Source organism: Acinonyx jubatus, chromosome A2 (genome assembly GCF_027475565.1).
Source record: "Acinonyx jubatus isolate Ajub_Pintada_27869175 chromosome A2, VMU_Ajub_asm_v1.0, whole genome shotgun sequence".
NCBI classification, from domain to species: domain Eukaryota; kingdom Metazoa; phylum Chordata; class Mammalia; order Carnivora; family Felidae; genus Acinonyx; species Acinonyx jubatus.
Genome location: NC_069383.1, coordinates 88,418,778 through 88,445,370, shown reverse-complemented (window position 1 = coordinate 88,445,370; position 26,593 = coordinate 88,418,778). Strand labels below are relative to the sequence as shown.

Sequence of the window (26,593 nt, the reverse complement as noted above, 5' to 3'; positions counted from 1 at the left end):
TGGCATTGGCCAAAAAAATCACCGAGTGCCAAGTCTGGTCAATAACTTGGATAGGCAGTGCTGGGTTGTTAGAGTTTTTGGCTTATTGTTTTTGACTCACAGACTATGAGCCAGAACGTTTGCAGGATGATGAAACCAGTTTCGGAGCCACAGTTAACTCCTTGTTACTTCAGCAGACTTGAACAATGGGTCCGATTGACTCTTGGTCTCTGTGGGCTGTTCCTGCAGCAGCCGCGCTGGGGATCAAACAGATGAGTTAGTATTGTTCTCACTTGTGATTTTGATGTTGAGTATTTTGGAGTTTCATTGGACTGCAACAGAGTTTTCCATTGTAAATTTTATGTTTTCAAGTTACTATGAAACCCTTTTATCATTAGCTCTACTAGTTTTCTCAAAATGTTGTTTTCTTTAGCTGTTGATGAAAGATCCAAAACAAAGAATAGGTTTCTAGCTGCTTTTTATCACTTAGTGAAAATGTTTGGAACATTTTCCACCCAACTTCTCATTATTTATTGGCCACCCTGACTCACCTCTCTCCCCAAACCAACAAATTTTCTTGTGTTCTGATTTTTCTGTCTAATCATTTAATTGGATGAATTAAGGTACTACTTGGATAGCATCTTGTAGATGAAGAAAAAGACTTCGGGAAGATGAAACTTTTATTTATTTATTATTTTTTTTATTAAAATTTTTTTTTAACGTTTATTTATTTTTGAGACAGAGAGAGAGAGAGACAGAGCATGAACGGGGGAGGAGCAGAGAGAGAGGGAGACACAGAATCGGAAGCAGGCTCCAGGCTCTGAGCCATCAGCCCAGAGCCCGACGCGGGGCTCGAACTCACGGACCGCGAGATTGCGAGATCGTGACCTGAGCTGAAGTTGGACACTCAACCGACTGAGCCACCCAGGCGCCCCTGAAACTTACTTTTAAATTAGGAATCAGAGATGCTTGAAGAGAAAAAATTTAAATCCCAGTTTTCTGACTCTAATTGAGGATTGTTTCAGTACTTAATACTGTCATGATGGAATCAGGTCATATTTTCTTTAATTTTTAATAGTATGAAAATTAAGAGGTTTCTCCTTTTATTCCCATATATTTCACTTGTGGATTTAATGTCATACAAAATTAAATGTTAATTTTTTTCTCCATGAGGTCATTTTTCATTGTATATCAACATGAAGCCTGCACATGCATTTACCTCAACAGATTGTATTTTGGCCTTGGAAATAGTTGTTGCATATGAAAAAATTACAGTACATCCCTCCTGTGCCTGTTTCTTTATTTCCATAAATCATGCCAGAAAATCATTACATTTTAGTGTTGCATTGAAACATTAGTTTGTCTTAGTTATGATTTATAAAAGTCACACTTAGGGGTGCCTGGGTGGCTCAGTTGGTTCAGCATCCAACTCTTGTTTTCGGCTCAGGTCATGATCTCATAGTTTGTGAATTCTTGCCCCACATCGGGCTCTGTGCTGACAGCGTGGAGCCCGCTTGGGATTCCCTCCCTCCCTTCTTCTCTCCCTCCCTCCTTTTCTCTCTCTCCCCTTCCCCCTCCTCTTCCTCCTCCTCCTCCCCTGCATAAGTGCTCTATCTCTCAAAATAAATAGTTAAAAAAAACCCCTAATTGTTAAAAAAAAAAAAGAGAAGATAATTATCAAAAGAAGCATTGATAGTGATTTAATTAAATTGAAAAAATTACGGAATATGATAGTACCAAATCTCATATAGTACCTAACTATAGGCAAATAACAATGTTTAGAGTATCAAGACAGAAGAAAAACTGAGATTGAGGGGAAAATAGGGGTTATCCAATTCAAACAAAGAAAACTCATGAAATTTAGGGTCCAGAAGAGACCTTGAGAGAAGATGGTAGCCCTGAACTTCTCCACATACTCGATATGAACTAGGAAGTGAGGAGGCCTTCTACCTCTCACCCTCCAGGAGGTTGTGTGTGTTTTTAGACATTTTGTATGTAGATGTGAATTTTAAAGATGTGAATGTTGAGGACCAACATGTTTTCAGCTAAGTCTTTCCACAGTTTACAGAGTGAATTAGGGCTGGGACTGACCCAGGTCTTACTCCCAAGGGCCGTGCTGGTTGTGGGAGGGTGTGCTCCTTGTCAGGCAGCACACACTGGGAAGAACGACAACTGAGAATTACCTGTTAATTTTGTATTAGCAACTTTTGTTGAATGCTTGCTCTGTCAAGGGTATCAAAGGTGTTGTGTTTGACTTAGGAGTTGAGACAGGGAGACCGTTGCCATCAAGGGCTTGTGGCCATGATGAAGGGTAAGGGAAAATGAGCCTTTTGCAAACGTGAGAAGTGATAGACTTGATCAGGTGGCCTCTGAGGAGGTCTCCTTCAACTCCAGGAATTTCTGATCCTTTAGGCAGCCAGTCACTGGGTGAACCCCTCCCCCCCGCCCCCTCCTGCCCACTGGTAGAAACTCTGCTGGTGGGTTTTGGAGTGTGAGCCATGTAGGATGGTGAGGTTTTACTCAAAGTTAGGGATAGGATGGAAGGAGGTGTTAGTGTTCCAGTTAAAGAAAGTGTTGGGGCGCCTGGGTAGACTGAGTTGGTTAAACATCAGACTCTTGATTTTGGCTCAGGTCACCATCTCAGGGTCCTGAGATGGAACCCCATGGAGCCTGCTTGAGATTCATTCATTCATTCATTCATTCATTCATTCATTCATATTCATTCTCATTCTCATTCTCTCTCTTTCTCTCTCTCTTTCTCAAAAATAAATAAATAAAATTAATTTAAAAACAAAAGAAAGAGTTAACTTGTTCTGCAGATTAACAAATGTAAGGCTTTACTGTTCTGAGTATGATACGGTTTTATCCAGACAGCATTTGGCCTTATCTTTACAGGGTTCATTGTTATTCTTTAGTCTTAATTTTTGAAAAGTTAGTTCACTGATATCTTTTTCAGAGAGGTTAATAAAATGTGAAAATTTCAGAACAGAAGGTCTATTGTTCATCCTGTCTATGGGCTATCTGAAAAATATTTCATTTAAAAAATTATGTAGATGGAAAAAAGGCTGTTGACAATGTTGAGATGGGAAAAGGCCTTAGTTGAAAGGATTGTAGGGAGTTGGAGGCTCTCCACCTGAAGAGTGGGAAAGAGACTGTGGTGACAATGGCAGTCCTGCCCCCACCAGGCCCTGCGGATGGGGACTTGGGAGAAACAAGGGCCTCTGTTCCCGGGCCTGCTGGACAAGTCCGGTCCTCAGTTGGGTTAGGGCAAGCAGTCCTCTTACATCTGGGGTAGAGGTTGTGGAGATTTGCTGATGCTTCCAGTGGGCAGTGGAGGGAGTGGGGGGAAATCGGGGCACATCAGTGATGCTGGTGATGTGGGTCACTTGGGCTGACGGAACCAAGCGGCATCTGGGAAGGTGGGTCAGCTGGTCAAGCTGAATGGGTGCTGTTGCTGGTTCTCTGGGTGGTGATAAGAGCGATGGGATTGAAGGCCAAGCGAAAGCCTCCTGGGGGGCAAGCTCTGTTGGGGGTGGGACTCCTCCTGTGCCCCCTGCTGGGTCCGCTGTGCAATCACGGTCACGCTTGGGGGAAGGCCAAGGGCAAGCTGTTCTAGGCTGGGCGTTGGCAGCTTATACTGAGCCACACTATCCTGAAGGCCTCTTTATTTGATAATTTTGTTTGCTTTTTATAGACACAGAAATACTATTATACTATAGTTGTGATTGAATTTTGTTGCTTGCTTGTTTAGTGGGGTTTTTTAGTTTTTGAGTCCCCTAAAATGGCTTGCCAGAAATGCTAGCATGCAGAAGTAAGTGCCTGCCATGAATACAAAGTGGTTGAGAAGAATCCCCCCCAGCTATTTCCTAAACAAACCTTGCTCTTTCAATCTTTGATTGCTTGCGATCTTTCCCCTTCCTGGAATGTTACTCTCTGCCTGCCCTGTTTGCTCAGCATCAGACTAGCCCTCCTGGAAGCTCCTGAGTGCCTGCTGCTATCATATTTGGACTTGGTCTGTGTCCACACTGCTCACCTTGGATTTAGTGAGTTGATCATGTTGTTGCCTGTGTTAGTCTGTGCCCTCTTATTTATTACTCTTATATCCCTAGGCCAAATATAGGTGCCCAGAAAACATTTGTCAAATAAATACTGTGATAAGGACCAGAACTTTGGATCAAGCAGTAAAAATTAAAAAAAGTAATTGATACCTTGCACAACATACAAAAATTAACTCAGAATGGATTATTGGCTTAAATCTAAAGCTACAAACTAGTAGAAGAAAACATTCGAGAAAAATCTTTGTGACTTGAATTAGGCAAAGATTTCTTAAATAAACCAAAAACCTGATCCATTAAAAAAATAAGTTGGACTTATATCAAAGTCTTACCCTTCTTGAAAGACATTCTTTTTTTTTTTTAAGTTTATTTATTTATTTTTGAGAGGGAGATCTGAGAGAGAGAGCGAACCAGCACGTGCACACTCATGAGTGGGGGGTGGGGAGGGGTAGAGAGAAGGGGAGAGAGAGAATCCCAAGCAGGCTCTGAGAACTGTCAGCACAGAGCCCGAGGTGGGGCTTGAACTCACAAATCACGAGATCATGACCTGAGCCAAAATCAGGAGTTGGACGCTTAACCCACTGAGCCACCCAGGCGCCAAATGGTGATATATCAGTACAATGGAATACTGTTCAGCAATAGAAAGAAGTGAACTATTGATACCATTGCAGCAAATGAATGAAATCTGAAGATGTTACACTTCCTGAAAGAAGTCAGACTCCAAAGCACGTAGACTGCACAATTCCATTTGTATGGGAAAAGGTAAGAGGATAGGGACAGAGAACAGATCGGTGGTGCTAAAGGGTGCGAGTAACAACGGTCTGTGTTTGTTACATACAGAACACTTACAGAACTGAACACTGGAGGGTGGATTTTGCAGTGTGAATTACACTGTAATAAAAAATGAAAACAAAACAAAAGTGATTGATACGGTGATTACCAAAGGTTTTGTTAACTCTGTTAAAGCTTGATAAAACTTGGCAGGTTTGGGGGAAACAATTTGCCCAAATGTGATCATCTCCGAAGGCCTTTCAGGTGATGGTAGTGAGGACCTCTGTATTCCTGATCTTTTGTCCAAGTGCACAACCAAGGAGGCCACATGTTACGGATGAGACGGCTCTTTTATCAGGGAAAGCCAGTGTGGTTTGAAACATTTGCAAATGTTGAACAAGACAATGTTAAGTGTAGTTGGTAAAGGACAATGTGGCAAGACAGAATGGATGTGCTGCGTCCTGCCTTGCATTCAACAGTTGTGACTCTTGTGGTTTAAGGAGCACAGGTCTTTGTTGCTTCATTCTGTCAGTACATCATTGAACTCCACGTAAAACTAAAGATCTGTGATTGGCAATTGGTTTGCCATTTTGAACAGTCCATTGGTTTTCATTTTTATTTCTAAAATAACATTTATTTCATTTTGACAATTTTATCACACCTGTGAGTTACTGTTCTTGAAGATTCCCCAGAGTATTGTCGGGTGAGTGTGTGACGGGGTTCAGTAAGTGTTCTTACTCTGTACGTTCTTTTTGTTAGTTTATGACTCTTGAACCCCACTGTAAATGTTATCACGAACCTGCCATAAAGATTGTGAGAGGCGCTTTGTAGTAGTGGCTTCTGGAGCCAGGTTACCTGGGTCTGTCTCCAGCTCTCCCATTTATTAGCTATGTGACCTTGGGCACAAGTATTTATAATTTCTCTATGCCTCTGTTTCCTCATCAGTAAGTGAGAAGAGGGTGAAAATTACAAGACCAGCTCTGTGGAGGGGTTGTGTAGATTAACTGAAGTAATAAATGGGAAGCCCCCCAAACAGGTAACCTAGAGCTCAGTATCACTTTTAGCTGCTGCTGTTGGTTACTGTTATTCTTCTGTCCACGAATAGCCTCATAAGCCTTCCTTAAATGTTTAAATACAAGAATGGCAATGATGCCATTTCTCCTTTGGCTTCCTGACACTGGATTTCTTTAGTTCTTATAAAGCCAGTGGACTTAGGCCCTCTTTTTTTCCCTCTCCTTTCTCTGAACATTGCATATTTGATTTTTAGTACGTATGTTACATTTCAAATCTGTCTTCTAAAGATTCATTGCCTTAAGAAATAAGAGACAGAACTAAACGTATCTCTTAAATGGGGAGCTAGGGAATGCGGTTATAAATTGAGATTTGGAAACCTGGTAAATTTAGAGGACTGAATGCTATAAATCAAAAGAACAACTTGTTTGCTTCCTTGTGTAGTATGTTAATTTTGTAAAATTGTGTCTTTTATACGGAGAGGTGCTCTCAGCACAAAGCTGATTGTGTTTGTCAGAGTGTTTTGAAGGCGCTCGTTAAAGGGCACTGGTGGAATGGTTTGTGGAAATGGCTCTGGTTTCAGAGTGTTCTTGCCCTCCTCAGGTCCATTCTTTGTAGGAAGAAAACAAAATTTGTCTTTTAAGCGTGATGGTAGCAAACCAATTTACAGGACTTTTCTTCTTGTGGGGTTAAATTGGACAGTATTCCTTAGAGGTACTCAAGCCACCCGCTGGGTTGCTGACAGTGAGTCCATCCTCTGTACTGAGGGTCTGACGCGACTTTCGACTTTTCGCGGCCTGAACCACGACGTCCCATATCCCCTTCTCAGCCCCTGAGCCTGTTTTATTTTCTCTATTAATTTGCTTATTCTGGATGCTTCGTGTAAGTGGGTTAAATGTATTATTTAATTAATTATTGGTTTCGTAGAATAATATTCAGCTGTAAAAAAAAGAATGAAATTCTGACACGTGCTACGACACAGATGAATCGTGAAAACATGCTAAGTGAAATAAGCCAGATACAAAATTACTACTTGACTGTAAAAAAATATATATCCTGATTATAAATTCCTTTCGATTCTATATTCTATCATACTTCTACTTATTAAAGCCTTCTTCAGGGCACTGTGTGCATCTATAGAGGTATACCTTTTGTACTTTTTCTCATGCAGTGTTTTTCTGTGTAAAACTAAGATTATATCTGTCCTTTTGTATCTGGCTTATTTCACTTAGCATGTTTTCACGATTCATCTGTGTCGTAGCACATGTCAGAATTTCTTTTTTTTACAGCTGAATATTATTCTACGAAACCAATAATTAATTAAATAATACATTTAACCCAGTGTCTCCAAAACAGTGTAACATATCAAGGTGTAATCTGTATAAAAATAGTAACGGAATATTTTTCATTCTGTTTGTGTGCTAAGCATGTCTCTGTTCAGAGTAACCATCTTTCGGGTGTGCAGTAGGCCCATGTGGCAAGTGATTTCTGTATTGGACAGTGTAGACCTAGAATAAGGGAATGATTACTTAAAATTATTAAGCAGCACAAACTTTTTAAAAAAGAGAAATATTTGCTGAAAGACATTAGAGAAGATTGTAGTCTTCAACTATAGAAAAAAGGACTTACAAAATGACAAAAAGGGGCAGCTGGGTGGCTCAGTTGGTTAAACGTCTGACTCTTGATTTTGGTTCAGGTCGTGATCTCATGGTTCATGAGTTCGAGCCCTGCATCAGGCTCTGTGCTGACAGCGTGGAGTCTGCTTGGGATATTCTCTCTGTCTCTGTCTCTCTCTTTCTCCCCCTCCCTCTCAAAATAGATAAATAAACTTAAAAAATGACAAAGACCCAGGCATAGTTTTTCCTTTGCTCCAGACTTCACAAGGGATAGGAGCCCTTAGGGGAAGAAGTATTTACTGAATTTCTTTTTGCCAGAACCTCTGATGAGAAGGCATAAGGAACCCCAGACAGGGTTTTTGATTCACACTGTCCTAACTACAGTGCTGGTAAACCATAGGCAATTCATATTTTAAGTAGAAAAATGTGAATATGGAGTAAAGGTGGAACAGAAATTTGCAGTGGCTGCTGTGAGGCTTGATGAAAAGCTCTTGTCCAAACTCTGGAATTTTTCCTTTCCATTCCCATACCTCGAACTGTGGGGATTATACCTGATTTATGTCAGGCACACTTAAGTGTGGGTTTCAGCACTAGGAGTACCTAGGTAGGGGTGTAGACCGGAGGTGTCCCGTGGCGGCCCCTCCCGTGTGGCTCTGCTGTGTGCCAGCTCCTCCAGAGGGACTGGGTTGGGTGTGCAGCACGGCTCCAGCGCGGACAGGCCACATGGCAGCTGGCGTCTTGTGCGCATGGTAGCCTGGCTGGAAAAAGTGAATTGGAATAATGCAGTCTCTGCCTCAGGAATTTGGATTTCTGAAGTGGAGAGCTTAGGCCACCTTGATCCAGCCAGTGCATCATTGTAGATGGTAGTAGCATTGGCTTCAGAGTTTGATTGACCTGGGGCCAAGTTCTGTGTCTGTCACTTAATGGCTGGATGACTTCATTATTATTATTTGCTTATTTCAGAGAGAGAGGGAGAGGGAGAGAGAGAGAGAGAATATGAGAATCTTAAGCTGGCTCCACATTCAGCATGGAGCCTGAAGCAGGGCTTGATCCAACGACCCTGGGATCATGACCTGAACTGAAATCAAGAGGCAGATGCTCAACTGACTGAGCCACCTAGCTGCCCCAGTGACTGAGTGACTTTAGACATGTTACCTTCCCTCCTCCACTCCCTCCTTCCCTCCCTCATCTACACAATAGAGATGGTGATTGTGTATGCCTCCTAGTATTTTTATGAAGATAAGTATCTGTAATCCTTGACAAACTCAAGAGTTATCCTTGTCACCGTCATACAAAACAAGAGTTATTGTTGCCATCGTAATATAGAGGAGCCTGGCATACTTTTATATGCCGTGTGCAAGCTGCATTTATAGAGCTGACCACTTGGGAGAGAATGAAAGGGATGCTTAAAGAGAAGCAGATGTACTGTGGCAGTGGGATCCCAAAAGAGAGAGGGGCCATAGCTGTTTTTATGTGAGCCTTGGATTTGTAGCACTCCTCAACCTAGGAGTGTTACCGACGTTGTGAAGAAAACTTCACGTATGGTGTGGGAAACTATCTATTTATACTTTACTCAGCAGGTTGGAATGGGCCAGTTGGAAGGGCACATATGTGGTCACTGGAAGGGACAAAAAGAAAACAGTAACAAGCTGAATCCACTGCCCTAACCTGGAGCTCTTGTTGCGGAAGCAGACCTTCAGCCTCCTTCCAGAGGCCCTGAGGGTGTGGGAGTCCTGCTCATGACAGACACTCTGAGGCAGCCAAGAAACTTTATATTAGGCATATGTGAATGTTTCAGTCCAGAGCGGCTTAAATAAGATAGATAATCTTTCAGCTGTCAAGAACACGTGGCTGTCCAGAATTCACGCATTCCTTGGAGGCCTGGTAGCTGGGGTATACCTATGTTCAGAGGAGGAGATAAGGAAGAGACCATGCTGAGAAAGCAGTGGAAACTGGTTAAACACTGGTGAAAAATTAAAATCATATTTTAATAAGAAATTTTTTAAATGTTTATTCTGAGAGAGAGAGAGCCACGCACACATGCGTGCACACCCGTTGCAAGCAGGCAGGAGGAGGGGCAGAGAGAGCGCATCTTAAGCAGGCTCTGAGCTGTCAGCACAGAGCCCACTGTGGGGTTCAAACTCCTCGAACATGAGATCACGACCTGAGCCGAAATCAAGAGTTGGACGGTTCACGGACTGAGCCACTCAGATACTCCAAAAAACATATTTTAAAATTATGCAATGTTTCATGCATATAAAACCTGAAATGTGAATGTAAATTTGAAAAATGAGATAGGCACCTGAATACCCCCCTCGCCCAACTCAAGAAATAGAAATATTTTCCCCCTTCCTCCTATCTTTGTAGTTGGTCCAGATTTCAGAGAGTTATTAGGCTTTAGAAAGAGGAAAAAGCTGGGTACCTCAGATGTCTTATAATACATTGGCCAGTATATTTCAGTATAAATTGAGGAACCATTTTGTTATTAAAGTAGATGATATGACTGGAAGAAAGTTATATTTTTTTTAAAAAAGCAACATTGGAATTTCTTGAAGTTGTGGTCTTGAGCCATTTTATACTTTTTATTGCATTGCTTCTTTTGTGGGAAGTGTTTCTTGCTACGTAACTGCCCTGGCAATTGACTCTGGTTTCTCAAGCACATGCCTTTCTTTCTCCTCTGCACCATCTAACAAAGAACCCAAATATTCATGGCTCTAGGTACAAAATTTAGTTTTTATCTTAACTTTCGTCTGTGGGATTCTCTGTGTTTCTTCTATGCAGTAGTATACCTTTCATAGGCACACCCCATTAGTTGAGACTTGGTCACTTTTGGACTGCTAAATTAATACCTGTATTTTTAAATACTTTTTTTTAGTTGACCAATTTGTTTCAGCAATTTTATTTCATTATAAGAGCCTGCTCATGATAGAATTGGAACAGACCGAATTTAGTTTTTAAAGCTAGTTTTAAGTGCCATTTTTACAACCTCCACAAGACTCCCTTTCTTATGATAGAACAGTGTCTGAAGAATTGAGCTGGTTTTCCCCCCCATTCAGTATAATACTCTCAGGATTCCAATGGAACATTGCTTTGATCTTGATTAAACTGTGAATTTTATTTGAAAGTGAAAATTGGCATTTGGATGTTATTTATAATGGTGTGATGGCAATCTTTTTGCAGACTGTCCGTTTGAAAGCTGGGTAAGCACAAAAGGGGTTTATTTTAAATGGGGTATCCTTTGGCAACACTCAACATTATTTGAGAAAATTATTTTTAATTACACAAATAACATCTATAAAAGATTTAAGTGCTGTAAGGGTGAAATTCTCTGATGACCATTCCCTCATTCCTTTTTTTTTTTTTAATGTTTTATTTACTTTTGAGAGAGAGAGAGAGTGAGAGAGAGAGAGAATGTGAGTGAGGGGGAGACAGAAAGAGGGAGGGAGACACAGAATCCGAAGCAAGCTCCAGGGTCCGAGCTGTCAGCACAAGAGCCCGACACAGGGCTTGAACTCACAGACCGCGAGATCATGACCTGAGCTGAAGTCAGACACCCAGCTGACTGAGCCACGCAGGCACCCCTCCTCATTTTGTCTGCAAAAGCAAGGAAGACCTTCTCCTAATCAGTTTGGAGTATACTCTTCCTCAACTTTACTTTTCATTTACATGTACATATACGCACGCACATACACACCTGTGAAAACACGCATTTATAACAAAAGTAGTATACTGCGTATTCTGCACGCTTAGTGTCAGTTTTGTAGATCATTCAGTACCTGCAGGGCCACCTCACTCTTTTCAAAGGCTGTGTATGATGAATGTAGCAGAGTTCAGTTAACAGTCGGGTTGTTCTCCATTACTTGCTGTGGCACACAGCATTATGAAGAGCATCTTTGTGTGACCCTCCGAGGACACGCGTGAGTGTTCTCGTAGCTTGGATTTGGAAGAAGTGGAATTGCTGGATTCTCACTATCTAGCATTCCCTATGTTGAAGTCCCAATAAATAGAATATTGTTTGGCATGATTGGCTAATTGTGTTTGTGAAATGAATTGTGTGTTTGTAACACTGTCGTGTCAGTCAGATAAGGAGGACAGGCGCCAAGTGTAAAGCCAGTGATTCTCAACACTGGCCGCGCGTCAGAATTACCTCTTAAGACTTTTTCGGCATCATCACCCCAAGAGAGTGATTTAGTAGGTCTGCAGATCAGTACGAATGGCCCTTGGCATGAAGAGGAAACTTAAATGCAAGAGATACAGAGTGCCTCAATTGCCCAGTACTAGTTCAGTACGTAGCTCATCCATAAAATGCAGTCAAAATATGGCCCTAAAATTTGATTTTCTTTAAACTCTTAATGCGAGTTAGTAACGTTACCCCCACAGACACTTACCATAGTTGTAGGTGTAATAAATGATTGTTTTAAGGCTGACAGATTTTTTTAAGGGGGAGGGGACAGCAAGATTATAAACATGAAGTCTGAATAGGACTGAATTTATAGGATTGTGTTGTAACTTTCATAAGTATTGTGAACATAAGTGAATGTTTAGGTTTTTTACTATGGAAAAATGTGAGCGCATTCTAAATCGGCCACACATAATGTATGGTGGTTGAGGGCCCAGAGCCTGTACAGAGGCTGCTGGGGCTCTGAGTCCCCTCTACTACACTAGCCCTGTAAATGGCAGCAAGTTATTAAGCCTTTCTGTACCTCCATTTCCCTGTCTGTAAAATGAGGATAATGATAATGTTTATCTTCCAGGGATATGAGAGTTTTCAGAGAGTCACTATATAAAGCAGGTAGAAGAGTTCCTGGCATTGTAATTGGTATGAAATGTTAGATGTTACTGTTGGTATTGTTGCTGCTCTTTGTTACAAATATAATTATGAATCCTGGTGTCTTTATATTTAGGCATTATTGCATGCTTAAAGTATTTTTCCACGTGACTAGAAACCAGCAACGCAATCAATACGTGGCCAGAGATGATAAGGATGAAGAACTTGTACTCTGGAATACTGATTCAGCGTCATTTTGATAAAACAGAGTTAAAGTGTTCTGTGTCCTTGATACGTTTAAGGCCCTGTTTATTGATTTTTGCATATTAAAATGGAGAACTAATTGAGGTTTTCTGTTTATGTAATTGGTGGGAAATCCCACAGACAGCAAGACAAGAATGAAGTAGCCTGTGTTTGATTTGCTACAGTGTTTATCGTACTTTAGAACATTGTGTAAAGCAACAAAGCCTTGGAAGTAGACTTTACTATTGCTTGCTGCTGTTAAAGATTTTTATAGAAATAAGGCACTATTGAGGCTTGGGGTGAGAATTTTAGGATTTACAAATGAGAGAGGTGATAATTGGCAGAGTTCCTGGGGGGCACCGTGTGGGTGTACAGACACAGGATGAATTGTGGAGAATTGACAAGTCTCATACATAGTTCCATGAAGTCAAATACTTTCTCCCTGGCATGACATAAGATTTTAAAAATTTGCTCTTAATTCTAACCCACCTGTTGAATCTCTTATTTTAGTTTTCACTGTATAGTTGGTTATATTCTACCCTATGTAAGACGGACTTCTTTGTATGGCGTGTAAGATGCTCTAGGGACAGACCCCGCCAGTATCTCTCTTTATTTCCTACCAGTCTCTACTTGGCTCCTGCCAGCCACCAAAACAACTTGGATGGCCCACACGACAGGAGTCTCCGTAGCTTTGTTTGTGCCATTTTCCTGTTGGGAGTGGGCTTCTCTTCACCTGGCAAAGTCCTCCTAACGCTAGTGACAGATGCCTTCTTTGGCCATTCCCTTTCCCCACACTGATCATTTCCTTCCTGGAGGCTGTGCAGCGCAGCACGCACCTGGGGATCTAGACTACAGAGCTAGGCCGCCAGGTTCTCATCCTGGCTCAGTGACCTACTAGCTCTGGAATCTTTTTTTTTTTTTTTTTTTTTTTTTTAATTAAAATAAAATTCACATTCCCCTTTTCACCAGTTTAAAGTTTACAAGTCAGTGGCTTTTAGCATATTTATACTATTGTAAAGACCTCGCCATTTCCCAATTCCAGACCATTTTTATCATTCTAAAAAGAAACTCTTTGTGCATTAGCAGACACTCCCCATTTTCCCTCCTTCCCTAGCCCCTAGATCTACTTTCTGTCTCTCTAGATGTCCCTGTTCTGGACATTTCATGTAAATGAAATGATACAATATGTGTTTTGTCTCTGACTTGTTGCACTGTCCATAATGTTTTCAGGGTTCATCCATGTGTTAGCATGTATCATTACTCCATTTTTCTTATGTATGGATATACCACATTTTGTTTATTCATCAGCTGATAGATATATGGGTTGTTACTTTGGGGATATTACAAATACCACTTGTGTGCAGGTTTTTTTGTGAACAGTATGAACGTATGTTTTCAGTTCTCTTGGGTATATACTGAGGAGTGGAATTGTTGGGTCATATGGTAACCCTTTGTTGAGCTTTTTGAAGAATTGCCAGATTGTTTTCCAAAGTAGCTCTGCCATTTAACATTCCCCACCAACGGTATGTGAAGTTCCCAAATTCTCCACATCCTTGTCAATCCTTGTTGCCGTCTTTCTGATTACAGCCATCCTGGTGTGGGTATAAAATGATATTTCATTTTTGTTGTAATTTGTGTTTCCCTGATGACAGATGATGTTGAGCAGTTTCTCATGTGCTTCTTGGCCATTTGTGTGTTTTCTTTGGAGAAATGTCTATTAGATCCTTTGCCCATTTTTTAAATTGGGTGTTGTTTTTTTTTTAAATTGCTGACTTTTAAGAGTTCTTTATATATTCTGGTTTCTGGTTCTTTATCGGTATGTGATGTGCAAATATTTACTCCCATTCTGTGGATTATCTTTTTTTCTCAATAAGTGTTTCTTGATTCACCAAAGTTTTTAATTCTTATGATGTTCTTCTGTTTTTTGTACTTTCTGTGTCATATTTAAGAAACGAGCCTAATCCAAAATAATGAAGATATACATCTGTATTTCCTTTTAAGAGTCAAGTTTTAGCCTTTATATTTAGATTTTTGATCCATTTAGGGCTAACTTTTGTATGTACTGTGAGTTAGGAGTCCAATATTATTCTTTTGCATATAGACATCCAGTTGTCTGGACCATGTTTTGGAGGCCATTCTTTTCTCGCCTAGTGGCCTTGGCACTGTTGGAAATCAGTTGGCTGTCATGTGAGGGTTTATTTCTGGACTCTGATTCTATTCCATTGATCTATATGTCTTATCTTTATGCCAGTTTCACAGTGTTTTTTTAAAATTTAATTAAAAAAAATTTTTTAACATTTATTTTTGAGACAGAGACAGAGCATGAATGGGGGGGGGGGGGCGGGTCAGAGAGAGAGGGAGACACAGAATCTGAAACAGGCTCCAGGCTCTGAGCAGTCAGCACAGAGCCTGATGCGTGGCTTGAACCCACGGACCGCGAGATCATGACCTGAGCCGAAGTCGGCTGCTTAACCGACTGAGCCACCCAGGTGCCCCTAAATTTAATTTTTTAAATGTTAATGTATTTTTGAGAGAGTGCACAAGCGAGCAAGAGTGGGGGGAGGGGCAGAAAGAGAGGGAGTCTGAATCCGAAGCAGGCTTCCAGCTCCTAGCTGTCAGCACAGAGCCTGACTTGGGGCTCAAACCCACATGCCATGAGATCATGACCTTGAGCCCAAGTTGGACACTTAATTGACTGAGACACCTGGGTTCTCCTTAATCACACTGTTTTGATTACTATAGCTTCATAATAAGTTTTGAAATCAAGATGTGTGAGTCCTCCAACTTTGTTCTTCTTTTTTCAAGATTGTTTTGGCTATTCAGGGTCCCTTGAATGTCTAAATGAATTTAAGGGTCAGTTTGCCCATTTCTGGAAAAAAAAGGTATTGAGAATTTTTATAGGAATTGTGTGAATCTGTAGATCAATTTGGGGGAATACTGTCATTTTAATAATAATAAGTCTGCCAACTCACGAACACAGGATGTCTTCTCATTTAAGTCTTTAATTTCTATCAACAATGTTTTGTGTTTTTCAGTGCACAAGTCTCTGATTTCCTTTGTTAAATTTATTCCTAAGTATTGCATACTTTTTGATGCTATTGTAAATGGAATTGTTTAGGTCTGGAGGTTTTAGAAAAATTTTTTATATTACTATTTTTTTAATGTTTATTTATTTTGAGAGAGGAGAGAGAGAGAGCATGCACACACGCACGCACCGCAGGGGAGGGGCAGAGAAAGAGAGAATCCCAAATAGGCTCTGTGCTGTCAGTGCAGAGCCTGACATGGGACTCTATCCCACGAACTGTGAGATCATGCGCCAAAATCAAGGGTTGGATGATCAACTGACCGAGCCACCCAGACACTCTGTTTTGGAAATTTATAAACGTCCAAAGCTTCAGTTTCCATGCATGTAAAATGGAGATTATGTTAAGTGCCTACCTCTCCAGTTGTTGTGAGTTCATTCATGTAAAGGGCTCAGGTAGGCCAGATGGTTCAAGCTAAATGCTAAATATTAGGCTGTGAACTCCCTGAAGGGAGGAGTTTTGCCCTACATATTTTTTTATTTTTATTTCTTATAATTTTTCTTATTTTTAAAATAATTTTTAAATGTTTATTTTTGAGAGAGAGAGAGAGAGGGAGGGAGGGAGACAGAGAGGCGCTGTCAGCACAGATTCCAATGCGGGGCTTCAGACTTACAAACCATGAGATCATGACCTGAGCTGAAGTTGGACAGTTAACCAACTGAGCCACCCAGGTGCCCCTGCCATACGTGTATATATATATACATATATATATTTTTAAGTTTAGGTGTTTATTTTTGGGAGGGGAGGGGCAGAGAGGTAGGAGGATAAAGGAGCTGAAGCAGGCTTTGCACTGACAGCAGACAGCTCGATGCACGGCTTGAACTCACAAACTGTGAGATTATGACCTGAGCAAAAGTCTGATGCTTAACTGACTGAGCCACTCTGGTGCCCCTGCCCTGCATATTTTGGAGACATTCTTCCTCCCTCTGCTCGTGTGGCATCTAGTGCAGCACCTGTTGGTGATGAGGGAATGTGGAAGAGTGGACAGATTGGACTGCATCACATCAATTTCAGAATTGCAGTTCTAAAGTTTGAAAGTTAATGTGGATTGGGAGTTAGGGACTCTAATTCCTCCTTATACCTCATATTTTGATATGGCTTGTTTTCTTATACATGTAAATAAGCCTTGTACAATAATTTTACCTCCTCTTAACATAGTGAAATTACTTTTGAAGATGGTTGAACAGCCTTGGTTTACTACAGGAGTCAATAAAAGCAAGCATTTATTGCCTTGGTGAACTCACAGTCCTTTATGTGCCAAAATTGTAAATGAAATTAAAATGTCTTAATTTATGACATTGTAAGCCACAATATTAGAGAACCGAGTAGTTTCACTTGTATATTAATATCTAGTATGAAAAACTGTCTTTTAGTTAGGATTATAAAAATACTTCTTTTTCCGAGTAGTATTCTGTGTTGTAAATTCTAAAATTCATGTATCAGAAAATTGTACAAATGGTATTTATTTTATAAGCGTAAAACAGAGAAAGCTTTAAACTTGATCTCATGGTGAAGGGGGAGGTTGGATCTCACCCTGAGTGTAACAGTTCAGTTATCTAAGAACTTGTGTTACTTCTTAGGTCTCCCCGACAGAGTCAGGGTAAGAGTGTCTTTGTTCTGTTTAGCAGCCTGGATTAACTATTAATGATACTGTGCTGTGGTGAGAAACCTGTAGACAGTTTTCAGGAATTAGTTTCATTACATTTCCTTGCTGATAGAAGACAATGATGGTGATGGTAATAAAATTAAGAATTTTTTTAAACATTCATCTTTTCGTATTTTAATACATTTTTGTATTAAGTTGTCCTGGAATTCCTCAATATCAAAATACAAAAGCACTGGTAACAGATACTGTCTGGAGGCCTTTGAAGTCTGAGCGCACCCCTGCCATGTCCAGTTGGGTGGTCTGGGGTCTAGGCTGGTGCTGCAGACAGACACAGCCAGGGCACCTGGTTCCTCTTCTCCCTGCCTCTTGCTTGCAGTTGCAGGCTTATGGGGGTAAGTGAGGATGGGAATCCCAGTTTGAGGGGATTGACCTGCTTTTCTTTCTAGAACTTGAAAATCGGGAGCAAACTTTTCCTTTTAAACTAATGTTCCTTTTGCGTTATCAGTTGCACTCAGGGTAATTAGTTTAAGAAGTAACAGAAGGAAAAGTATTGCCTCTAGTAAATGAAATTTCTGATTAGTGGCAGCAGCAGCTACCTTGAAAGTTCAAATCGAAACCTAGCCAGCTGGAGACCACCTCCTTCCCCTCCTTGTCCCCGCCCCCTCCCACCCCCACCCCTTTGTGGAGTTTGGAGTGAACACAGTGTAGTCCGCTGGCCCATCACCCTGTTCAGAAGGCAGGATACTGGAAAAAGTCTCCTTTTAAGGAAGGGGTGAAATTGGGACTTTTATCTTGAAAAATAAAATGATTCTGAAAGTAAGTTATTTTATTTATCAAAATTTGAATTCTAATGAAAAATAAGTACTGAATATTAGAATGAACAAAGAATGCATCAAGTGTTGATTGTTTTGGCATATATTTTTGTACTAAATTTTGTGTAATAACTTGATTGGATATCTTATAATTTATAATGCAATTATAACGAAGGACATTTTTGCAGACTCTTCAAGAGTTTTATTATCTTCCCCGTTAGTCACTGATAATCAAATAATTGTCATTCTTGAGACACTTAGAATATTATTGTCCTTGTTGATTTTTCTCATCAATCACTGACCTTCCTGACTCCTTCTGTAGCCTCATTTGGGATTCTAACATTTCGTGAGTGTCTTCAGCCAGCCTTGTCAAATGTTGCATGTTTTGGAACGTATTTTCAGTTTTCACTTTGTTTTGGGTTTACATCTTATTTGAATTGTTGTTGGACTGTATGACCATCAGTGTGAAAGAGAGAAAGAAGGGGTTTGATGGATGGAGATGGAGACTGGGAATAACCAGGGACAGTTGTTTGAATGGCCATTTTGTTAATGATTGCTTTTGTTTGCACAGTTTTTGCTTTTCTCTGTGTTCTTCTAACAGAAGGCTTGAATAATGAATGCTGGGACGGCAAGGACTCATTTTTACACCCGACTGTCTTCATGGTGTTGGTCAGTTCATCACTGACCTTCCTAGACGTCTCAGAGTGCTTGCTTTACTCCTGCTTCTTTATGAAGGGTCTCTTATGTGCCCGTCTCTTGAATTTTGGGTCAGGAACTCAATACTTGGTCCCAGAGGGTATTATCAGGGATTGACACTTGGGCCAGAAAAGCTGCTGCAGCCCCTGGTTTGCATTTACATGGGAGCCCCGTAGAGATACTTGCAGGCTTAAGTTGGAGACACCAAGAGAGAAGGCCGTAAGCATGCATGGTTGAGGCAGTAGGATCTGTGAACATGAGAAACAGAGAGAAGCAGTTAATTGGTAGTGACAGGAGAAATGGAATTAGGGTCAGAGAGGTGTTGAGTCCCCAGAATGGTGAAGCATTAAGGTGGAGAGCAATCCCTCTGAACACTTGGTAACATGAACTGAGTATCAAGAGCTGTTAAGAACAGATAAATGCCTCCACAGGCCTCACAGCCAGAATCTTGTTCTGTTCTTAACTTTTAGATGTTTTCTGGCAGTACTGTCTTATCCCCTGAGGTAAACTGAGCACATACCTGTTCCTTGCAGCCTGAAATGGCTCCAAATATACAGATAAAGCATTAATTTAAAATATCCTCTTTCAGGGCGCCTGGGTGGCTCAGTCAGTTAAGGTCTGACTCTGGCTTAGGTCATGATCTCACGGTTCGTGAGTTCGAGCCTCACATCCGGCTCTGTGCTGAGGGCTCGCAGCCTGGGAGCCTGCTTCAGATTCTGTGTCTCCCTCTCTCTCTGCCCCTCCCCTACTCGCACTCTGTTTTTCTTTGTCTCTCAAAAATAAACATTAAAAAAAAAAATCCTCTTTATACCTGAAATAAAATCAGCTTTGTGAATGGTCATGTAAAGAATTTGACAAGAGAGGAGTGCTTGGGGTGGTTCAGTTGGTTGAGTGTCTGACTTTGGCTCTTGTGGTCCGTGGGTTTGGGCGTTGCGTCGGACTCTGTGCTGGCAGCTCAGAGCCTGGAGCCTGCTTTGGATTCCGTGTCTGTCTGTCTGTGTCTCTGCCCCTCCCTCGCTAGCACTCTATCTCTCTCTCAGAAATAAAAATAAACATTAAAAAAAAATTTGGCAAGAGAAATTAAGTTTAGTGAATCTGTTGGAATAGCACCCATGGAGAAAGGATGTAGGTTTAAGAATTTAGGTAGAACTGTCTGCCCACTTATTATATCTTAATTTCCATGTCTTAAAAGGAAGGGTCCCATGTGAGCTTGTGTTGGGCAGGTAGTGATGTAAAGGACATGGGAACATGTCCTCTCCACAGCATCCTGTGTGAGTCTCACACTACTGTTGCTCTTAGGATCCAGGTGGATTCAGGGCTGTGCACCTTTTCTCCCACACTGTCTGATCTTTGAAGCATATCCTTTATTGGACTTGGTTGTTTTTTAAATTGTTTGTTTATTTATTTTGAGAGAATGAGAATGCACATGTGAACAGGGGAGGGGCAGAGAGAAAGGGAGAGTAACCACTCTTCCTGGTCTGGGTTCTCAGGGATGGTCTCAGCTCTGGACTCATAGCCCTAAGTGTTCCATGAGTCTTCAAACTCACGTTATTGAGTAGAAAACTAAATATTAGACATAGTAGGCCATTAACCGAAGAGCTAAAAGTGTTCATCTTTGCGAGGGATTTGAGTATCTTTTAAAGTGTGGGTACAATCAGAAGAAAAGGTTTTCATTTTATTCTGGATCTGTAGGTTGGATGAAAGAGAATGAGTGGGAGATCCTGGTGAATTGGTTTTTCCTTTTTGGTGTATAATGTGATGAATAGGAAGAGTATGATGTCACAGACCAGTTGGTTTTTAAATTTTAATGTTTATTTATTTTTGAGAGAGAGAGAGACAGAGACAGAGACAGAGCGTGAACAGGGGAGGAGCAGAGAGAGAGGGAGACATAGAATCCGAAGGAGGCTCTCAGGCTGTGAGCTGTCTGCATAGAACCTGATGTGGGGCTTGAACTCATGAACCGTGAGATCATGACCTGAGCAGAAGTTGGACGCTTAACTGACAGGGCCACCCAGGTGCCCCAAGACTGACCAGTTGTTTTAATCAAGAAAGCTGATTAATAGTGATGATTTTAATTGATTGGAAATATGAGTTAATAGATTTAGAAGCTGGTTTAAAAAAATTTTTTTAAGTGTACTTATTTATTTTGAGAGATAGCACGAGCAGGGGAGGGGCAGAGAGGGAGTGAGAATCTCAAGCAGGCCCCAAAGTGTGAACACAGAGCCCAGTGCGGGGCTTGAACTCATGAATGCGAGATCATGACCTGAGCTGAAACTGAGAGTTTGATGCTTAACCGTCTGAGCCACCCAGGTGCCCCTAGAAGCAGGTTTTAAAGGATGCTGAATGTTCTGCTTGGGTTGCTAGGTCCTTGGAAATTTAGCTGTAGGTCTCAGAAATGGTAGTCTGGGCGAAGGTGAAAAGTGTTATTGCCACCAGTTGTTTATCTTTTTAGCCCTCAAATTTCTTCTTCATAAATTAATGTGGTTCAGCTAAGTGATGACCTCTGAGGACTCTTCTATCTCTGTAGTTGTTTGAATCTCCGATTGAGTAATTGTGTCTGGAAATGTATATTTAAGAATAAGGACACGAAGTTAGCTAGAGTGTAACATTGACTAGGATAGGCTAAGAGGACCATGAAAGAATCAACAAGTAAGTGTAAATTGAAATGAAACTTCAGGTCTCCATTCCTAAAGAAGGCCTGGTCTCGGGGAGTCAGACAAGTAGCGTATATATTTCAGTAATTTTGTCCTGCCGGTGTATGTGATATATAGAAGGACAGCGGAGGTGAGCTGTGTTCTGTCTGGGGTGCAGTCAGAGGGGAGGTGGCGCGTGGGCTGAGATTAGAAAAGTGAGTTGGGTGTGCAAGGGAAGCACACTGGGCAGTGGCATCCCAGGGAGGGAAACTGCGTTCTAAGAAAACACTTGGTGGTGTGAGAAAGCATGGTGTGTTTAGGGAATCCCAGGGTAGCGCTCAGCAGTCCTGGAACATAAAATAGGTTGGAAGGGGAGAGTCGTGGTAATGATACCCCAAATGAGACAGGGGTGCTAGTCTGGAATCCTTCAAACATTCCAGACTCAGAAGGGCAATGCTGCTGCTGTTTGGGGAGATGTGAAGGTTCTACATAGGAGATCTTAGACCGGGAAGTTGAAGAGTTTAGGTTTAGATGGTGGGTTCAAGGCATCTAGGGACCATGTAGGTGAAGATGTCTAGGAAGGGTGGAAGGATGCACAGTGCTGAGTTGCAGGAGAGAGTATTGGGCTCGAAGTTCAGGTTTGGTCACCATCAGTGTCCTTTGGTTGTGGATGTCAGGGGAGCAGATTGGAAGAGTCGGTGAGTGAAAAGAGGGTCACGTGAGATAAGTATCTCCTACATTTAAGGTCTGGGTGAAAAAAGATGATCCAGCAAAGAACCTAGAGTTAGGAGGAGAATCAGAACACAAAAACTTTAGAAAAACAAAGAAAAACTTAACATTGTCCCATAATGTTATTTAGAAATTAAAAGAACATGATGACAAAAAAAAAATCAACCATAATTTTAAATATGCTTATTCAAACTACACAAGTGCCACTCGTTTATTTTCTTTGTGAAATAAAGAAGTGTGGCCTTAATACTCACTGGCCTGAATGAATAAAGGGGAGACCCTAGATGGTTGAATAAATATGTATTTATGGGGTTGTTACGATGGCCGCTTCGGAAGAACCTGAGGAGTGGTAGTGAAGAGAGTAATTTAGAATTGGTGGGGGTTGATGGGGGTGTAGCATTTTAAAGTGTAACTATGAAAGCAGACTGGATCTCTACATCCGTTCATAGACTGAAGTATGTTCTAGAAGGGTCCAAGATTTACATGCAAAGTGAATTATAAAGCGTTATTTGTGGAAAATGGGACGATTTTAAAAAACCGGTGTGGGGAAAGTCTAAATGTGACAGGAAGACCATCATTCATAAAGAGAAAGACTGGTGGACTTAATTGCAAAAAAATGAAGGATAGGGTCATAGATACTGTGAATAAAACACAAACTAATTTTGGGGGAATGTTTGTAGTGTGTGTAAGAGAGTGTGGTAACGGTAGATGACGCAAGTGATCAGAGGTTCAGAAGGCTGAGGTCCTTAGCCAAGGGTTTGTGGAAGTCCTACGAACGTGAACATCGAAGCCCCCCGGTACTATGGCAGGTATTGTGGTGGAGTAAGACTCAGTGACATGGCTTCTGGGGTTCTCAATGGATGCGGGGAATAATTAGACCATGGATGGTATTAGTAAGGAGGAGTAGGTAGTAGACTAGAAATGGACCTTTTGGGGGGCGCCTGGGTGGCTCAGTTGGTTGAGCTTCTGACTTCAGCTCAGGTCATGATCTCACGGTTTGTGAGTTTGAGCCCCGCATCAGGCTCTGTGCTGACAGCCCGGAGCCTGGAGCCTGCTTCAGATTCTGTGTCTCCCTCTCTCTGCTCCTCCCCCACTTGCACTCTGTCTGTCTGTCTCTCTGTCTCTCTCTCAAAAATAAACATTAAAAAAAAAAAAAAGAAAGAAAGAAATGGACCTTATGGGCCTCAGAGGATACAATATTCATGTAGTATTTGTAAACATTCCTGAATGTTTTAGTCCTTCAGGAACTAGAAACATATCTGAAGGTTTGAAGAAAATGTGAAAAACATGTTAGAAACCTGTCCATGTATTACTGGAAACCCTTTTGGCTTGGAGCTCTCAAAGCTTTAACTTTTCTTTCTAATGTTTGTAAGATGGGCATATACTTCCTGAGAACTGTGTGGTTTAAATTGGGTGTCTTTCAGCTTATGTGCACAGATGATCTGCACACTGAAGGGTGAATCTTTTGTCTTTTTGGAATGAACAATTACCATGATGAAGAAGGATTCAAGTGTAACCTCATTTCTGACATGGCTAGTTGATAAACTGAGAATTACACGGGGAGACTGAGATACAGATTAAAGTTAAATTTCCACATAAAATCAAACTATAGTGATAAAAAGCTGCATGTTGATGTTGATAGTAAGGACAAAGTAGATCAAAACTGTGGACAAGCTCTTTAAAATAGGACAGACCTAGTATACCTCATTAACTCCTTCAACAAATATTTATTTAGGATTACTGTCCTTTGCTAGGCACTACTTAGCAGCAGACACAGGGCTTACTATATGGCAGGCACAACACTACATCTACATGACTTTCATGGATTACCGTATTTCATACGGCTCACAACAGCCCTTTACGAGCAGTTGCTATCCCCATTTTATAGGAGAGGAGATAGAGGCTTTTAGAGAGTCTCATTAATTTCCCCAAGGTCATAGGGCTGTTAAAAATGCTGGAGGAGCCTGCCTTCAGATCCAAGGCTGCTGGTGGCCAAAGCTGAGCTCTTCTTAAACACTGCTCTTTTTAAACCGGTGGGAGGGGCATTACTGAGCATTCTCTGTGGCACCCGGTGCCAGACTCTGTAATCCACGTAAGAATCCTCGAGGTAAGTTTCAGTATCATCATCTCGTCTTAACCACTGTGCTGTGTGCTCTCCCCAGTGGTTAGGTAGTTTGGCCAGAGCTGTGGTAGATTCTGTTCTCTAAACGGACGTTCATGCCAGCTTTATAGTGCCCATTGGATGAAGTTGTAAGCTTAAACAATTCGGAAATCCCTTATTTTAACAACATTGAAAAAGATATTTCTGAACAGGTCCATTGTATCTTATGCAACTAATTTTTATTCCCTTTTCCTATTCCTTTGATTTCTGTAGTCAAGATTCTTACAAATTAAAATGTGTTTTACCCCTAAGAAAAAAAAATACCCTGAAACTGTTAGCTCTACTTTGATATCCTGAGACTGCCTATAGCAGTATGTCAGTGGCCAGGTGTTTTATTTTTGGTACGTGAACTTTTATTATGCATGGGAATAGGAGTGGGAAAACGGCTTTACGTGTGAAATAGTTTGGGTAATGGGATCATGTTAGTTTTATTCACGTAAAATTACGTGCTTTTCGGTCAGTCATTAGTATTTTTAAAGGAAATGTGTTAGGTTTTATTTTCCTTCTCTTTTCCTTCTCCCTTTTATTTTTACCTCTCCTTTGCTTTTGGTCTGTTATCTCTGTCTCTCTTTTTTTTTCTTTTCCTCCAAATCAGTATCAGCAATTATCTTTTAATTAAATTGAATTGGCGCTTACATTTCTGTTGCAGATGGCATTGTCAGTCCTTTCCTAAAAGGACAAGTATATTATCTGCTCGGTAACTGGGTGTTGCTGTTCACTTGTGCTGTACTGCGAAGGAGGAGGGGAGAATTAAGGTGTAAAATACAAGTCTTTTTCTGAAGGAGTTAAGGACAAGATGTTAAACACATTCTTTAACTAAAGACGGTCAAGAAATTCTAAGAAAGGTTAAAAAAATTTTGATCTATAAATTGGGGTTCTGGTTTAATATTTCATTCTTAAGTGACAAAAATGATTCACTGAGCCATATTTTTCAGGGCTGGTGAAATAGAAGTAGCCCAGGGTTGCACATCTGTTCTTTACAGCCTGTAACTTTATTATCCAGGCTTCTCAGATTATCCAGTGTATCCAGTCCAGTTGTGAGCATTTCTTGTTTGTATTTTAATTTGCTGCATTTGAAATCTTCTTGCAGAGCCATGCTGGTTCTACCTTAAAAAAGAAAACACCCCTCCGCTTAAAAGAAATGGTACTTCCTGCTTTCATAAACAGTCATGTGCATAGTTTAGCAAGGCCTGGTGCCTCTGGAGCTTTTCCCTTTATAGCACCATCGAATCCCAGTCCTAACAGAAGTACTGCGAATCTTGTGGCCTCTTTTTGAACAAAAGGGATCAGAGACGAAAAATCTGTTGATATAAAGCTTGAAAGCAAGAGCAGGCAATCTTGGTTGTGAATATTTTCTGATTTTTCCAGAAATCAAGCAGAAGATTGAGCTGCTGATGTCAGTTAACTCTGAGAAGTCGTCCTCTTCAGAAAGGTACAGCTACATCTCTTGCATGAACAATTAATGGTGTAGCATTGCTAAGAAACAAGCAGGACGTATTTTTTTCTTGTCAAGTTTGCTGTATAACGTATCGTACTGCATGCCGGTCATTGTGCTGTGTCGAAGATGTGTATTTGGGCAGGCTGTTCTGCTTTTACAAAGGGTAATTGATTTTTTAAAAAATAGTGAAGCTTAATCAGCTGCAGCATGCACACCATCGCACAGCAGAGCGCTAGTTCATGTGTGACAGCTGTTGAAGCCTTTAAAAAATAATTTACTTCGCTACAAAACAAAAATCTTGCTTTCTTTAAGGAAATATTAGTATTAGATTTTCTTCCTATGTTTGGAGATGGTTGCTACACAAAATCACATTATTTGTAAGATCTAGGTTAAAAATACTTGGCTTTTGGTGTAATAAATATTTTCTTATATGGAAAGGGAGTGCCATTTGTAAATAGCGTAGGAATTGCAAACCCACAGATTAGTCACATTCTGAAAGAGAGATATGATGCTTCTTCAAGTCTGTGCTAGGAAATGGAACAGTCACTGCATGCAGTAATGGTTCATGCCTGCAGGTAAGGACAAAATGACTCAGAAGTATTTTTAAAGCAATTATTTTGTCTGTCAATCAAATGATTATACCTGTAAGGAGATATTTCCTTAAAATGGCTATTTTACTTAATAAGTGGAATAAAGGTATTTTTATCTCAAGCCAGAAATGAGGCTAATAATATAGTTGCCTATATTGGTATGTAAATACTGTGTTCACTTCTCTTTGCCAAAATTGTGTATACTACATAATGTTTTAAATGGAGGTTCTTGGGCATATAGTTGATGCTTACCCTTCTCTTGGTTACCTAATAGTTCATATTTTATGTTGATATTTTATATTGAAGGTGTGTTGATTTGTCTCGTCCGTGGTTAGTTTTGAGGTTATCTTTTTCATAGATTTAATATTTAGGAAAATATTATGGAGACATGATTTAGTACTT

The 26,593-nt window shown here is 40.8% G+C and overlaps 1 protein-coding gene across 11 annotated transcripts in view; it reads left to right on the top strand.

Annotated features, from left to right (window-relative positions):
* SRPK2 (SRSF protein kinase 2) overlaps positions 1-26,593 on the top strand; it is a 246,461-nt gene that overhangs the window by 65,004 nt on the left and 154,864 nt on the right. For 3 of the 11 annotated variants that reach the window (XM_027071712.2, XM_027071710.2, XM_027071702.2), the window contains exon 3: positions 25,532-25,595. The exons of the other annotated variants lie outside the window; for them this stretch is intronic. In XM_027071712.2, coding sequence (XP_026927513.1) covers positions 25,558-25,595 — 38 coding nt within the window. In that variant the 5' untranslated portion in view covers positions 25,532-25,557. The remainder of the gene's footprint in view (positions 1-25,531; positions 25,596-26,593) is intronic. 11 annotated transcript variants of the gene reach the window in all.